This window comes from Jaculus jaculus, chromosome 4, assembly GCF_020740685.1.
Source record: "Jaculus jaculus isolate mJacJac1 chromosome 4, mJacJac1.mat.Y.cur, whole genome shotgun sequence".
NCBI classification, from domain to species: Eukaryota; Metazoa; Chordata; class Mammalia; order Rodentia; family Dipodidae; genus Jaculus; species Jaculus jaculus.
The window spans coordinates 136,780,786-136,797,573 of NC_059105.1; the positions used below are offsets into that span (position 1 = coordinate 136,780,786).

At 36.6% G+C, this 16,788-nt stretch overlaps 1 protein-coding gene across 6 annotated transcripts in view; it reads right to left on the bottom strand.

The window, feature by feature from the left end:
- The window catches only part of Robo1 (roundabout guidance receptor 1), a 1,243,546-nt gene that overhangs the window by 522,912 nt on the left and 703,846 nt on the right, over positions 1-16,788 (bottom strand). For 5 of the 6 annotated variants that reach the window (XM_045148277.1, XM_045148273.1, XM_045148276.1 and 2 more), the window contains exon 3: positions 3,815-3,898. The exons of the other annotated variant lie outside the window; for it this stretch is intronic. In XM_045148277.1, the coding sequence (XP_045004212.1) occupies positions 3,815-3,898 (84 nt within the window). The remainder of the gene's footprint in view (positions 1-3,814; positions 3,899-16,788) is intronic. 6 annotated transcript variants of the gene reach the window in all.

Below are 16,788 nucleotides of genomic sequence, written 5' to 3' on the forward strand. Positions count from 1 at the left end.
CATAAACTTAGGTGTTCTGAATGCTAGGTTCCCAGCTGATGGAGATTTGGGAATTAACACCTCCTGTGTATTGGGAGTATACTGCTGGGGGCGGGCTTATGAGTGTCATATCCAGTGTTCCCTTGCCAGTGTGTGGCACAGCTCCTGTTGCTATTGTAAGCTGGAAATAAATCCTTTTCTTCAATAAGCTGTTTCTGGTCAGGTATTTTTCTCAGCCACAGAAAGGTAACTGCTATAGGGACAAATGATATATTTTAAACATATAAATATACTCATAGATTTTTTTTATGCAAAAGTGGATAAAATTAGATTATGTTATTAAAGTTTGCACATAAATGATGTAAATCTCATGTACTATGTGTGTATATTTCAGAAATTTAAATATTCTTGAAAATATTATATATTTTTCATATTGGTTAAACATTTGTACTTTGTGTAGTCAATAAACAATGAGCTGCTTCCAGAAGCTCCTAAAAAGCCATTGATTATTATGTACTCATTCTCTTTGGGCTGTGTGCCTGACCCCATAAAGGAAGATTTGAAGCCCTGTCTACCTTGTTCTTGTGACAAAGGCTATATTCTGTGAACTGTTAAATAACCCCTAATATTTATGCCATGCTTGGTTAAACAGGAAATGGGCTATTTCACTATAAATAATGCACAAGTCCACTTTAATAACATACCACAGTGTCACCTTAGAAATTGCTTTGCGTTTATTGATTAGTAAGGGAGAAACTGAAATATTTTAAAACCTTATATGATCTTATAGTACTGTATTTAGTGATAGTAAGGAGAAAAGGAATCAATATGGTCCTTTCCTGAAACTCCATATTACCATTTTCCCTGAGTCTCTTAAGTAAATCCTTTACACAATTCAGATAAGAATGGTGTACAGTACAAGAAGCAACTATTATAAGAGCTTATTATTTGTTTACTAGGTTGTTAATGAAAACATAAATTCATGTGTATGACATGAGATTCATGGATTCTACAATGGATCAATTTGACAGTGATGGTCCCAAATGATCTGAGTACCAGATCAGGTGTTCTAATGACAAATTAGCTTGCAGTGGAAATTATACTCTTCATGTGCTGCTCAAAAAGTAAATAGATAAAGGATGGTAGGGAATGTGGATGTGAATTGTAGTCACATGGTGAATTTTTGGGATTATGTCATATCCCCAAAATGTGTTCTCCAAATTTGTACTTATTAATATATATGTATATATTCATATTGAGAGAAGGGTCTCACATGTCACCTCAATAAAATGAAGAAAATGCACTTAAATAAACATCTGATACACAGTATATAATTTGTATGTTATTTAAAAATCTTATACAAAAAATAGAGTCCATGGACAGTACCAAATACACTTTCTTGAAACTTGCAAGGAAATTGCTTTGTAACTAACTCATACTAATGACTTCCTGACCAGTTGCTGTGAGTGTTTTCCATGTTGTATGATATGCATGTTCTGCCTCTTGTATTGTTTTTACTGCGATATTCAGGGTGACTCAATTTTGAATGTGCTAAACTATAGGACATTTACATTAAATATGTAAAACTTTGCTTCTCTATGAACTGATTTTTCTCTAATGAACAAAGTCTGTCATGCAGTTATTTAAGTTCCCAGTAAAGGGTTTTTTCTTCTTCTCTGTCTCCTTCCCTCCTTACTTCCCTTCCTCCCACCTCCTTTCCTCTCTCTCCCTTTCTCCCTTCCCCTTCCATACACAAATGCACACACAATGCACATGTACACACAAAAGGAAAGGAAAACTATGGGGTATCCAAATAATGCTGTGAATTGTGACTTCAACATTAGAGCCTACTGAGCTTTGTAGTGGTTATCAAGCAGGTAAAACATTTCTACTTTATTTTTCTTATCAATTCCAGGGGAGGCTTTAAGGAGAAAAACATAGTTAATATTCAAATAATGGAGACATTAGGTAGAATGTTTAGCTCACAGAGTAGAAGAGAAGCTTCTGACTTATTAACAATTCACTAAATTTACTAATTCACTAAAATAATATATACTGAACATATTCTTAAATATTCAAATATCAAAAGCAATCATAGTCTCAGAAAAAAAGGATTATTCAGAAAGTTGTCATTCAGTTAGTTCAGTTAGTTTGCAATGAATGATATAGCTTTAATTAGTTTTCTTTTAGAAAATAAAGATTATCTATAAGTTTATTACTTCACATTAATTTATCTAATGATATGCTTAATAGTAGAGATATAACTAGATTAACTAATCCAAGGGGGGGTATAAATAAAAAAATAAATGTGACATTTAGCCTTGCTACTTAAATGAACTTAACTCAGTCCTCCAGCATGGTTTGTACGTTGGTTGTACAATCTCCAGGAGATCTGTACGAGACAAAGAGTGCACGCTGTTTGTGTATCTGAACAATGCAGTGTGTTTGAGTGCATGGATACAAGGGGAGAGCACTAGGATGCACTGGCGAATGATGATTCCCTTGAGAAAGATGTTTTCATAAGTGGGAACTTCTCTGGTGTTCATGGTAATAAGGTTGGCATTTGCAGTTCTATTCCAGCCAAGTCTGGAAAAGAATGATGCAGGCTGGTTCATGATCTCCATAAGCTTTGATTAGTTGGCCCTTTAATTTCCATCCTTCTGGTGAAAGATAGGAGGAAAATGTGTTGGATCTCATTAGGAAAAAGACATGTAGGTATTAACGTTGTTTATATAATTATTACTGTTTTCATACTTATTCAAAGGGATTAAAACTAAAACTTGGACTAAGGGAAAGTATAACTCTTCTTTGAAGACACTGAGACACTTCTCTAGTAAACGGTCAGCTTAGTATTTTAGACCGAATTAAAATGTGTCTGCTGGTTCCCTGTGCTTAGTAGAATGTTATCTGTAAAATTGTAAAGACAGAAGTCTCCATTATGTCTAACCCTAGCTCTGCCCCTCCCCCATGCCTTACACCCAGCCCTCAGCCTCCAGACCTGTCTATGGAGAACCCCGCTAACAAGCCACAAGGAAAAGGGCACATAAAGAGCTGCTATCACACTGGACCACTGTTAGATCATTATGTGATTCAATGGGTTTGAAGTGACGCCTTTTATTTACCCTTATCTAAAGTTTCAGACAAGTTATCTGAGAGTTAGATTGGTCATTATGCAGTTGTAGTTAAAACTATACTTAAAAATTCTGCTGAAAACATTCACACATTTTCAAACTGATCATTCTTGGACCTTTGCATGTAAATTATTATGAACACATTCCCTTAATTCTTACTTAATTTTTTTTCCCTCATGTATGTATGCATGCATCTACTTCAGATATGGCTGATGGACAAGATACAATCACTCATGCAAACACAATCCAGAGATGTAAGTTGATAATTTTGAATTGCATCACGCTTATTAAGAGATGCCTGTAAGACTATAACAAAGAAAAAAAAAGTCCAGTTAATTTGACAACCAAATTACATGCAGGTAGTCTTACCTTTTTCTGATAGCAATTTAACCAAATAGTAAACATTTAAACACTTGTTGTTCTAAATATGTTAGTGATATGTTAGTTTCAGATTATAACCTTTCTTTTATTTTCAAAGAGAAGATCAAGGACCAGTACAGGTTTCATGTGATTTCTTTTGCCCAAAGTGTTTGCTTGTAGTACAACTTTACAACTACAGAATGGAGCCTGGACTATGAGGACGAGAAGTTGTGACTGTTAGCTGGAAGCAGGGATGATTAGATAATTTTACACAGGTGGCTGATGATGGATGGAGGTGGAGGCATTTCAGGAGGAAGTTAGCATTTCAGAAAGAGTCACTCTACCTGTATAGCCCAGCGAATTGTCATCGTTATCAGAGGTGGGAGCCGGTGTGCCATCGGTGTTTGCCCTCTCTAGGTCTTCAGGGTCTGTCGGAAACAACACCAGAGCTGCTGATGGGGTCACAGTAGTAACAGTAGTTGCCATTTCGATCACAGCATGTCCAGACACAAGTAAATCCACATGTGACAGAAACACACACAGGGACAACACACAGCACACTTCTTCCTCGCCTGTCCAGCGGCACACTGAGCCCTGCAAAGGTCTCAGCACCATGGCTTAGTTTCTCCTTCTTCCCTTAATTTCCCTAATTCTCTGCTCAGCCTGTACCTTCTCAGCACTTCAAAGCTGGAGAAGGGCTCTGACTGCCCTCTGTGAGGACGCCAGCAGGACTGAGGGAGCATATGGAGGAGGGAGAGGGCAGGGTGGCTGAATGCTAGCATTGCTAATTTTCTACCTTATTGTTAATCAAAGCTATTGACTGTGATCTCTCCCCATCATCGCTTCATCTCGTGGCAATTACAGACTCCAGGGACTGTACTTCACATGAGAGAAGGAGGGTGTGGGGAAATGCAGGCTCTTGTCCTAGCAGAGGAAGGATGATAAAAACGGTCCACTTTTGCTGAAACACAGCTAGGAAAGTGGTGCAACGCACGTCTCTCTGGGCAACAATCATTTCTCCTCTGATGGCACTGAGAAAAAAAATGCACTGAAACAGATACTTGAGCAAAGGCGCATTGAACTGAGAATATTTTGCTGTGGGTATTTAAGTGCATTCCAAATTGCTTGAGATTCTATATTACATTTATCTATGTGAGGTTTTTCATTCCTATATCCTTATTTTTTTCCTCAAGTAAAAATGCTTTTTACTGTTTTCCAAACGACACCATCATGCTCACATGGAGAGTTTTGGAAGTGAAGTTGAGCACAGCCTTCAGGGCAGCAGCTGAGGTTCAGTGCACGGGTGTGACCACAGCCTGACGACACTGGTGCTCCACATACGATCTGTGTGAACTAGATGAATGTGACCTGCATCTCCTGCTCTGCTGGCTGATAAGGAGGCGCAGAAACAATAATAGATAAATTAAAAAACAAACAAACAAAAACATGTATGTCTCTGAAATTGAATACTGTAGAGTGATAGGTAATTTAGGCTACAATAGTCTGTGAGCTTTTTTTTTTTTAATCTTTTTAGGCAGTGATTGCAGAGGGCTTCTCAATCTGGTAGTGAGAAAGGGCCGCTGTTTGCTCAGGGAAAAAAAAGTGTGCTGCTTATGAATGAGGCAGCAAGTAACGTCCCTCTAGGAACATCACAGGCATCATTAATTTTGTGTCTCTGCTTGTTTCCAATTCAGTTATTTTCTCTTAGTGTTATTCAGGAATGATTTAAGAATTTTTTTAACAAGGAAGAAAAATCCGATATGAGTTGGCATGGTGTTTTTTTTTTTTTTTTTTTTTTTTTTTTTTTAATACTGAGCTGGGCGTGGTGGTACATGTCTTTTTCAAAAAAGATTTTATTGGGCTGGAGAGATGGCTTAGCGGTTAAGTGCTTACCTGTGAAGCCTAAGGACCCCGGTTCGAGGCTCAGTTCTCCAGGACCCACCTTAGCCAGATGACAAGGGGGCGCACGTGTCTGGAATTCATTTGCAGTGGTTGGAGGCCCTGGCGTGCCCATTCTCCCTCTCTCTCTTTATCTGCCTCTTTTTCTCTCTGTCTGTTGCTCCCAAATAAATAAATAAAAGTAAAAATAAACAAACCAAAAGAAAAAGATTTTATTTATTTATATGAGAGAGAGAGAGTGAAAATGGGCATGCCAGGGCTTCTAGCCACTGTAAACGAACTCCAGATTTGTGCACCATCGTGTGCATTTGGCTTATGTGGGATCTGGAGAATCGAACCGGGGTCCTTAGGCTTCACAGATATGCACCTAACCACTGAGCTGTCTCTCTAGCCCAGCATAGTGGTTTTTGCATGTAACATATTCATCCACTCTCACCTCTCTATCTTGCCTCCTCCCTACCACAGGTATCAAATGGTAAAAATGACTTGGCCAAGGTGGGGATGTTCAGATCTGTGCCAACAAAAAGATAAAAATGTTTATTGTGGCTTTATCCATCCTAGCCTCTTCAGTGATAGCTTTGTGGCATTTATCCTTACACTTGGCATTGGAATCAAGAAAGTAGTAAAAGTGCCCACTTTCCCTAAGCAGCTGCTAACTTACTATATACATATGCTATTTGAGAGTTGTAAGTCCCTTCCACTAGAGAAAATGGGGACCAGGCTTCCTTGTCTCATTAGAGCCAGTATTACTTACAAAATGCTGGAAAACAGACTGAGTTTCTTGTTTAAAATAAGTAAATTAGAAGTTGACAGAAAACGATAAACAGAATTTGTTCAAGTGTATGAAATGGCTGTTAAGGAAGGGTACAATTCTTGCTTGCTCACAATCTTGTTTGCAAAATTGCAATGCTTTGGGGGTACCTCTGATTTTATGTGCAAACATTCAAGGCAAAGTCTGCACCTTTTAGTTTATGAAGATATAGTTTAGTTAGTGTGGACATACATATTTCTAGTTACTCTGTCAAAAATTTCCAGAAACATTCACTGAACTCCATGGAATGGATTAAACTGGTTTGCTTGCACAATGTTATAAGACCTTGGTATAAGAGTTGTGTGTTTTTTTGTTATTGAAGCCTTCTTTACAATTAGGATATTATTCTAAAAGCAACAGATATAAGGAGAATAAACCTGTTATCTCTGAAATGAGATATTTAAATCTATTTAAAATAAAAAGTTCACCTCATTCTAATTTATCCTAGGTGGCTTTTAAACATGTTTCCTTGTTTCTATCAACCACACTGTGGCCCATTTTTAGGCTCAAAAAAGAATATGCAAATTCATGAATGACTTTACCATATCTACAAAGCCCACCTGTCTACCTACTACTGCTTTTAATTAAATACATGCTGAATCTGAAGGACACAAAAGGTGTCACTTTTACTGACTTCAGAAATGTTGTGCCTTCTTTACTTTCAATGATAATGTGCAATGCCCATTTGTTTCATTATGTGATCTGGAGAATGAATACAGAGTCCAAACGTTACATACTTAATTTTTTTTTTTTTGTTTGCTAAACATCATTTGGTAAGCCACAGATTGAAAGATGAACAGAGAAGAGATACTTTTAGTTTACCAAAGAGGGCTTATGAGCCTGAACTGAAGTAGGTACAGCTGTGGCTGGTTGAAGCTCCATGTCATCCAGAAACTCACTGGCATTGGAGTCCCTGGGTTTTATGGGAAATTTACCTCCATGGGATTGTCAATTGCCCCAGGCCAGATACTTGCTTTTTAAAATTTTATACCCAATCCGCTTACATGGAATACAAGGAAAGTAATTAATTAATGGCAAATTTTACTAAGTGATAGGATGTAAATTGGAACATCAACAGTGAGAAATAAGTACAACAGAGCCTCAGCTATACCGGGTGCATAGCCTCTTGGGAAGTTAGTGGCTACTTGATATTCAAAACAAACAAATCCAATTTTTCATTGAAATCCTTTTATTTATTTTGATTTGGTTTAAATGTGTTTTTCAGATTTTCTACTAATCTGTGAGGATGTATAGCACTAATGCTCATTTCATCACAGCCTTTTTCTCTTGCAACATCTCTTAAGCGCTTGTATTTCACAGTGCTCAGAACCCCACCCTTCCCAACATATTCTCTCTACAGTTGCTTCCATCCCAACTGACAGCTCCCTGTGTGTTTTGTAAGTGATGCAACTTTGACTGTGATCATTGAGTGCTCCACCAGTGGCTTGATCTTTAACACCCCTGTATTCAAGTGCATGTGGACTCCAGCAAGCCTCACATCTCCCTCAGTTAGTACAAAGCTCATCAGCTGTTCGTCCAATCTGTCCCTGCCCTAAAGTCCTTGCCTGTGTTACATATATATATATATATATGTAATATATGTAATATATATATATATATTATAAAGTGTAGCTTTATAATATATTATATCTTATAAGATATGCAATAGTGGAATATCTTAAATTGTATCTCAAAGACTAGGTTTGGGAGATGACTTAGTAGTTAAAGGTGGTAGCTTGCAAAGCCTGCTGGGTTCTAGTTCCCAGTACCCATGTAAAGCCAAATGCACAAAGGGGCACATGTGCCTGGAGTTGATTTGCAGCAGCATTCATTCACTTTTTTTCTTTATCTCTCTCTTTTTTCTTGCAAGTAAATAAACAAAACTTATTTTTTAAAAGCGAAAACTACAAAAGAGAATAAAGACTTGTATCCTCCTTTATAATGGAAATTATGTCTTCAAGTAAACTTTAATTTTAATTTATTCGATGTGTTAATTTTAAATTAATTCATTCTTAAACTAACAGAAATATTTTATATATTTATAACGTTTCATACAGTGTTTTGGATAGGTATACATTTTGGAATTGTTTGACAAAGCTAATTAACACATTCATATTGAAAACAGATCCAACCTACCCTCTGTGATTATCAGGAACATGTATGTTGTTATCAACTCTAGTCATTATATTGCATAATAGATCCCTTGAAATAACACCTCCTATCTAAGTGAAATTTTATATTGTTTGGCCAGTGACTACTCATTCAAAATCTGTTGGTTGTGGAGCTATTTGTTTCAAACTACTAAAAAATGTCAACTTCAGGATTATTTGATAACTGTAAGGGGGGAAAAACATACTTTTATAATGGATGCATTGGCCACTTTTACTCAACTGTCAAGCCTTAGTATCACCAATAGTGGATGACAAAGGCTGGGAAGACATTAAGTGATGTAGCACACAGCATCACCTATGACACCTTCCTGCAAACCACCTTGCAAGACTTAAGTCTGAACATAAGGTTTATAGAAAAAAAGTCTATAGCTATTAGAATATGCATGTAGAATATTTACACATTGAACTATCATGCTATTTATAACTTACTTCAACTGGCTGATTAAACAAATACCTGACCAGGAGCTAAAGCTATATGGCATCATATCAACAAACAGTTCACCATACCCTGGTGACTAGCATTATGCTATAGAAATAAAAAAGGTCTAAGAGAAAAACTTGACTAAATTTGAAGTATTATCTTTTTTTTTTTAATTGTCTCCTTTTGCAAGTTACAGGTCAAAATATTAGGGCTTTCAAAGTAATTATTTCTACTGTCACTTCCATTTAGTCAGATTCACTTAAATAAATTCACATTAAACATGAAAGTCTTCCTTTTGCCCAATTGTACAGTGTCATATTGGTTTCTTTATAGATGGGCATTATCATAGTGCTATGCATTGGCATCCACTGACATTTTGAAGATGGCCATTAATAAAAGATTAGGGGAAAGCAAATGAATATAAACTACTATCAATATGAGAATTGTGTTCTACAAATTGGATCAATTCTTATTGATTCTTTCCTACTAATCAAGAGGAATGCAGGGAATGGGTCCTCTAAATGAAGTATCAAGAACATTTAATTATAAAGATAGGCAATGGATTACAAAAAGAAGTAGGAAAATGTAAAGATATAGTTTGCAACTTAATTCTATAAATCAAATTAAAATTAAATTTAAACTTCTATTTTAGTTATATATGGATAATGTAAATATTAAAAATACAACATGATTTTCCCCATTATTTTGAAGTGTGAATAATAAAACTATATATATATATGTTATGTTGTAGACCTGTGAAGGAAAAAAAAACTAGTATCAAAGGTTGCTTTCAGTTAGTACCTACTCAAAAAAAACAAAAGTCTGAGGACAGAGAGACTTGAAATCTCACAATTCAAAGGTTTGCATAGATCTATATACTATGCATCATCAAGTATGACCTGAATCAGGAAAAAAAAAAGTTCTGCATGCTTAGTTATTTTTCTCTAAGCAACAACATGATAACAGCAAACAATGTGCCACTATAGTCTCTAATTTTGCTGTTATAAGGAAAAGTCAAGGATAATTATTTACTCTTCTTCTGAATTTAGAAGAACCATAATTTTCAGGATTCATGTGGAGAATGATTACTAGAAAATATATTCAGAAAAATAACCAAAGTGACATAAATTATGTATGCAAATAAAAGTTTTATAGGTTAACTCAAAATTTAAAAACTTAATCTTTTAATATTGTTTGCCATTTCACTACAGTATTTGATTTTAATGATAGAGTATGCATTTTAATCTCTGATTTGGAATGCCAATAATGTATTATAAAAAAAAAACCCACAGGTTTCATACATGATCTCAAAATTCATTACTTTAATCACTTTAGCATAAAATATCTATGCTCACTTATATTTCTGGATAATTTTTTAGTGTTCTGTCATGACCATCACACTGTTATTGTGATCACCACCCATGCTCCTGTTTGTGAGTGGTAGATACCATAGAGAGGCTCTCACGTTTCATGCAGCTAGCAAACTGTTGACTCAAAATTTCATTCCAAATGACTTCTGACTCTAAGGAGCTCCTCTTCCCTACGTCACATGACCTCTTTACTCATCAGTCTCATTCCAGGAACCAGATGGAATTTCAGTACTACATTGACAATGAAATAGCAGTTAGGTTCTTTTTTTCCAGTTACTGAAAAATAAGATCAGAGATTTTCTGAACTCTATCCCTCAGCTCCATTAAACATCCCAGCAGGACTGCTGCACTATTTTTTTTTTGATAGATAAACTATCTAATGAGATAGTCACTTGTGTTTAAGCAAGACATATGCAATAAAATATTAAAATATGGGTTATAAGGCATAGGTTGTTTTGCACAGTTTTGTGACTAGGTATGTTGATTTTGGGTTCAAATTACTAAGTAAGATTAAGAAACTTAAAAAAAAAATTTAATTAAAAGACATGTTTTATGGCAAAATTTTGAGGGCTGTTAGAACATGGCTCTATTCTATTTTCATAAGCCTCACCTTAATACTGGGTTTAAAGATAAAGTAGACATTGATAGAATGTTGTTGTAAAGCTGTAAGAAACATTAGGACATAATTTAGCTGGAGTCCAGTATTAAGAGAAAGATAACTTTTTTCCTTGAGTATTTCTTTCCCTGACATTGTTATTCATTTATCTAGCTAAAATATGATAATTACACTCATACGTATATATGCACTCATATACATATGTCTATAAATTTAATTTTTATGACAGAATGGCATTTTCTTCCTTTCCCAAATTATATTTCTTAAAAATATGGTTATTTTATTTAATAATAGTGATAGTTTTAATAGTGTTTTCTTGTTTGCTAAATGTAGACATGAGTGACAAATTGTATATCAAATGAGTAATAGTGACAAAACTTAGCTGAAAGAAATTGTTCTATCAATAAAATATGAAGGAATATTAAATATTATCATCAGGTAAGGAAAATTGTATTTTAGTTATATATGCTTCCTCTAATTTGACCAATTTCTATTTTATAGACAATAATATAGATATAGTCTGATTTAAATGAATGAAGTACTTTTTTCTGAGAGGCACTCAATGCTATATACCAATTTGGAAATAAAACTTGGTTTGCTGATGTTTCATTCTAGATTTGAATATTGAAAACATTTTCAGTTCTTAAAACATGGTAAAGTACACACAAAAAAATCCCAAGAAGATTTTTTTAACATAATTTGAGTACACTTTACGCTAGTTTAGGCTAATGAAATAGTAAATAGTATACACCTAAAATATATGTAAGTCAAAATGTGTAGAAGAGATGTGAGTGTAACAATTCTAATAATGTGCAGTGTACTAGAGAAATGTTAGGAAAGTTAATGCATTAACCAATAAAACTGTGACAGACTTATTCATGCCAGGGAAGAAGCTCTTAAACTCATTTAACTTCAACTTAATTCGTCCCAAGACAGAATGCTTTCTGCATCTCAATAGTCCTATTGATGGAGAAATGCTTATAATTTCAAACAATTTTGTTTCCAGCTCTCATCTAGTAGAATCACTGACATAGTAGTTAGTGCTGTTAAGATAAATGGGAAAATTATTCTTCAACATGACAACATGCTTTATTCTTTGATGTCTGAGTTTTTGGTGTCAGGATGTCATGGAGGTTTTCACTGGGATGCTAAGTGATTACTATCCCTTTGAGCAATTAGAAACTAAGCCAACAGCCCAGTTGAGCTCTGCATTTATTTACAGGTCTCGAATGAAAGCTTCGGCATTACATGATGTGATGGATACCGTGGTGGGGTGGAAGTTAGTCTTTAGAGATTTACTGCCGTGAACTTTATCAGAGAGAGTTAATTTCATCCAGTCCATTTTACCCAGCATCTCTGGCTGTCTCCGTCTGTGGACTTTTTGTTATTCTCTCCACCCACTTTGCCCCGCACTCAAAGCCCTTTCTTTTATTGGGGTTAGCATCTGCTACTGTTCCACTCCCCTCCAGTCAAAGCACAGGACACCTCCAACATAGCTAATTAACTAGTGCTCAAAGTTGGTTAACAGGTGGTGTCCCAGCTGTTCTCATATAGGAACACATACATCTTGCATTTTAAGTGGAACATATGGCACAACAGTAATATCTAAATTAATAGACCGTTCCTTTGACACCAAGAAAATGATGAAAGGGAGTAAGGACGCAATAGGAGCATTCTTCCTTGGTAGGTATAGAAGTCCGAGCTTAAGGCATGGTGAGCACATTTGAGACGTAGACAAAAAAGTAAGATAACCTTATTCTTTGACTCTTGCTCATTTCTCATCATAGCACATGTAAATTATTGCCATCTCCTCAAATGTGTTTTCTGTACACCTAACAGGAACTCAGTCATTTATGATTTTATTTAAAATTATCATAGTTGATCAAATTAGAAATCACTTTTTGAAGGATCATTAATAATTAAAATATACCTTGCCACCTGAAAAGAGAGAAACCTATTCTGTTTCTATTTTAATGTGTCAATTTCCTATCTATATAAGAGAAGTGAATCAAGTATTGGTTAAAATTCAACACAAAATGGATTTTGAGATTTTTTTTTCTTTCTTTCCTTTTTATTCCCCCCCCCCTTTTTTTGAGGTAGGTTCTCACTTTAGCCCAGGCTGTCCTGGAATTCACTACATAGTCTCAGGATGGTTTTGAACTCACAGTGATCCTCCTCTCTTTGCCTCCTGAATGCTGGGATTAAAGGTGTGCGCCACCACCGTGGGTTGTGAGAATTTTTTTTCTTTTTCTCTGCCCATATTTGCTATGTCCCCAGCACTGGGCCTCTTTAAGAACATTTCGGGGTGCCAGGCCCTTGAACCTGAATTCAGAAGACCGCAGGTCACCCTGCTAGCTTGAATTATTTTTCCTTTTTAAAAAAAAAAAATTATTTATTTGAGACTGACAGACAGAAAAAGAGGGAGAGAGAGAGAGAGAGGGAGGGAGGGAGAGATTGGGAGAGAGAGAGAGAGAATGGGCACGCCAGGGCCTCCAGGCACTGCAAACGAACTCCAGATGCATGCGCCGCCTTCTGCATCTGGCTTATGTGGGTCTTGGGAATCAAACCGAGAACCGGGGTCCTTAGACTTCACAGGCAAGCGCTTAACCGCTAAGCCATCTCTCTAGCCTTTATTTTTCTTTTTAAAGATACTTCTATTTATTTATTTGCAAGCAGACAGAGACCGAGAGAGAGGGAGGGAGGGAGGGAGAGAGAGAGAGAGAGAGAGAGAGAGAGAGAGAGAGAGAGAGAGACTGAGAGAGAGAGAGAGAGAGAGAGAGAGAGAGAGAGAGAGAGAGAGAGGACACTCCAGGGCCTTTATCCACTGCAAAGGATCTCCAGATGCATGTGCCACCTTGTGCACCTGGCTTTATGTGGTACTGGGAATTCAACCCTTGTCCTTAGGCTTTGAGGGCAGGTGCCTTAACCATTAAGCAATCTCTACAGCCCTTTTATTTATTTATTTTTATTTTTTCTTTCTCAAAAATTGTTTTTATTTATTTGCAAGCAGAGAGAGCAAGGCAGAGGAAGTAGCTTGAATATTAAGTGAGCCTCGTTGACTGGTCAGTTTGTGCTTAAAAAGATGAATGTAGGGCTGGAGAGATGGCTTAGCGGTTAAGCGCTTGCCTGTGAAGCCTAAGGACCCCGGTTCGAGGCTCAGTTCCCCAGGACCCACGTTAGCCAAATGCACAAGGGGGCACATGCATCTGGAGTTCGTTTGCAGTGGCTGGAGGCCCTGGCGTGCCTATTCTCTCTCACTCTCTCTGTCTGCCTCTTTCTCTGTCTGTCACTTTCAAATAAATAAATAAACATAAAACAAAAAAATTTTTCAAGAAGATGAATTTAGTGAACTTCATCAACTAAGCTGAGGAAACACACACACACACACACACACACACACACACACACACACACACACAGTTGGATACTGTAACTGCTTTACAGATTCACTCACACATAGGAGAAAACATCCCTTCATGCCTGGCGTTATTTAGCACCTAAACACCTCTCCTGTCTCCTTTAGTAAAACAGGCTTGTGCCTGGCTGGGATGTGAGGAAATTCTGGAAAAAAAAAAAAAAAAAAAAAAAACCATTTCCCCGAAGTCACTCCTCCCCACATGCCCTCCCTCCAGATCCCATCCATTTGTAACCATTAAGGGCATTTCAAGGCTGCATTTACTTAACTGCTAAGGGGACAAATTTCTTGTACAGTCTCTTCATTGTAGGTCCTTTCTAACCACAGTCACGGTTCTGCCCTCTTCATTCTAATTGTGCTCTTGATTATTTGGGTCATTTTATGCCTTTAGCCTTCCTAAAGGTCACAGGGATTAGCTGCGTTGGATGGAGTGCCAGAGAGAGGATAAGGTTTTCTGCCCATTCACCTGCTTCATTGATTGCCCCTCCGTGAGTGGCAATGAGGCTACTTTCTCTCCTCAAACTCCCACTTGTGATTGTTTTTGCATGGCTCCCCCACTTCCTTTGGAAGAGAGCCTTGGGAGCACTGGTTATGCTTTTTAGGAAGCAAATTCACTGTTGGTCTAATCACTTTGCTCTTGATTCTGTTGACTTGGCTCATGGCCATTGGACATTTCTCTTATACCATTAAACTGTATTTTATAACAATAGCCTTTTTGTCCCCTGAGAAGCAGTGTAATTAATTACATACAAATATGTTACCTACATAATTTCATAGGCTGTTAATTCCAATCACATATGAAACATAAATATGGCTTTTTATTTTCCTTTCTATTTTGTTTGCTATTTTACTCTTAGCTTTGTGTTTTTTAGTAGGAAACAATAATCACAGGTTTATTTATATTAAGATATGATCCATTTTAGATATTTTCCACAAGAGACATTCTTATTTTTTTATTTTATTTTATTTTATTTTATTTTATTTTATTTTATTTTATTTTATTTATTTATTTGAGAGTGACAGAGACAGAGAGAAAGCTAGATAGAGGGAGAGAGAGAGAGAATGGGCGCACCAGGGCTTCCAGCCTCTGCAAACGAACTCCAGACGTGTGTGCCCCCTTGTGCATCTGGCTACCGTGGGACCTGGGGAACCGAGCCTCGAACCGTGGTCCTTAGGCTTCACAGGCGAGCGCTTAACCGCTAAGCCATCTCTCCAGCCCGACATTCTTATTTTTGATGAATAGAAATTTATGAAACTAAAGATGATAAAAGTAGGTATGTTTTAAATAATCTGCATGTGTGTATGTATGAAGACAGAATGAAAGTCCTGAACACATGCCCAAACCAAATACCTTCAAGGGCATCAGTGTGTCTATATTATTGTTCACGTTTAAGTGATGGCAAGGAAAATTTAGGATGCAAAAATATTTTCTGTGGAATCAATGCTCTTAGCTGGTGCATAGGTCAATTCCTTCATCACTGATGTGAACACTTCAAACTACAGGTTCATCTCAGTAAATTTCTTCCAAAGAGGAAACTAGGAGAGGTTTTCAAGTTGACAGACCTCCTATGGGTCTCAGAATAAAGAGGTTATGGCCTGTGGCCTATTAATTACAAATATGTCTCAAGAGCAGGGAGGCATTTATTTTCTTCTTGCTGAGGTATTTTTGGTGGACTTTGACACAGGTTTACACTGAATCTTGGGCTGGTCTTAAGCCCACTAGGTTTTCCAGGCTGGTCTGGAGGTCACAGTGACCCTCTAGCTTCAGTTTCCCAAATGTTGAGATGGCAGGTGTAAGCGGCCACACCTTGCTGATGGATGGCTTTCAAACACTATTCTGTATATTCAGATTGGGAAATATTGCACTGCTTCTTTATTTTGCTTGCAAGTGAAAATATGCTCATGTCTGGATTCACTGGCCTGTGCATTATCACATCTTTTAAACTTTCTGGCTTATCATTATGATTATTGTTGTTTTGGGTCTTTTTATTGAAGACTTTCCAGAGATATTTAGAATGGAGACAGCTTAGCTAAGCAAATGTGAGTTGTTTGCAAGGGTGTGGCTCTGATGTGGGTATTCTTGTTCAACACATGCATGAAGTGGATAAAATATTAATATAACAACTAATATTGCCCCCATTGAACATATGTGGGCACTTTTTAATGGATGTCAGAATTATAAGAAAAAAACACAACCTTTTTTCCTCAAAAATGGTGAGGAGAACTGTTTATAGATATGGAATAAAACTCCTGAACTGGAAAAAAAACCCCTCATGATTCTATATATTGCCTGAATCTTGGTAACTATGCATGAGTATTTTAAGGAAATATATAAATCATAAATAAGAATTAGCTCACATGGATGGGGAAAAATAACTGAGGAAAAGCTCTGTGAGATGTAATATTTGGCCTTAGTGAAAGTTTTCAGATTCCAGCACAAACTTTAGAGTCATAATGGAGGCATCAGAGGTGGCTCTGTTTCATTTAACAAGATGAATATGTTTCATTTTATAACTGTATGGTCAGAATTTTACTCGTGGTAAATTTTTGAGCATTTAAATAAAATATTTAAGATTATGAATCTTTATTTTTGGGTCTTCTGGAATACAACAGAG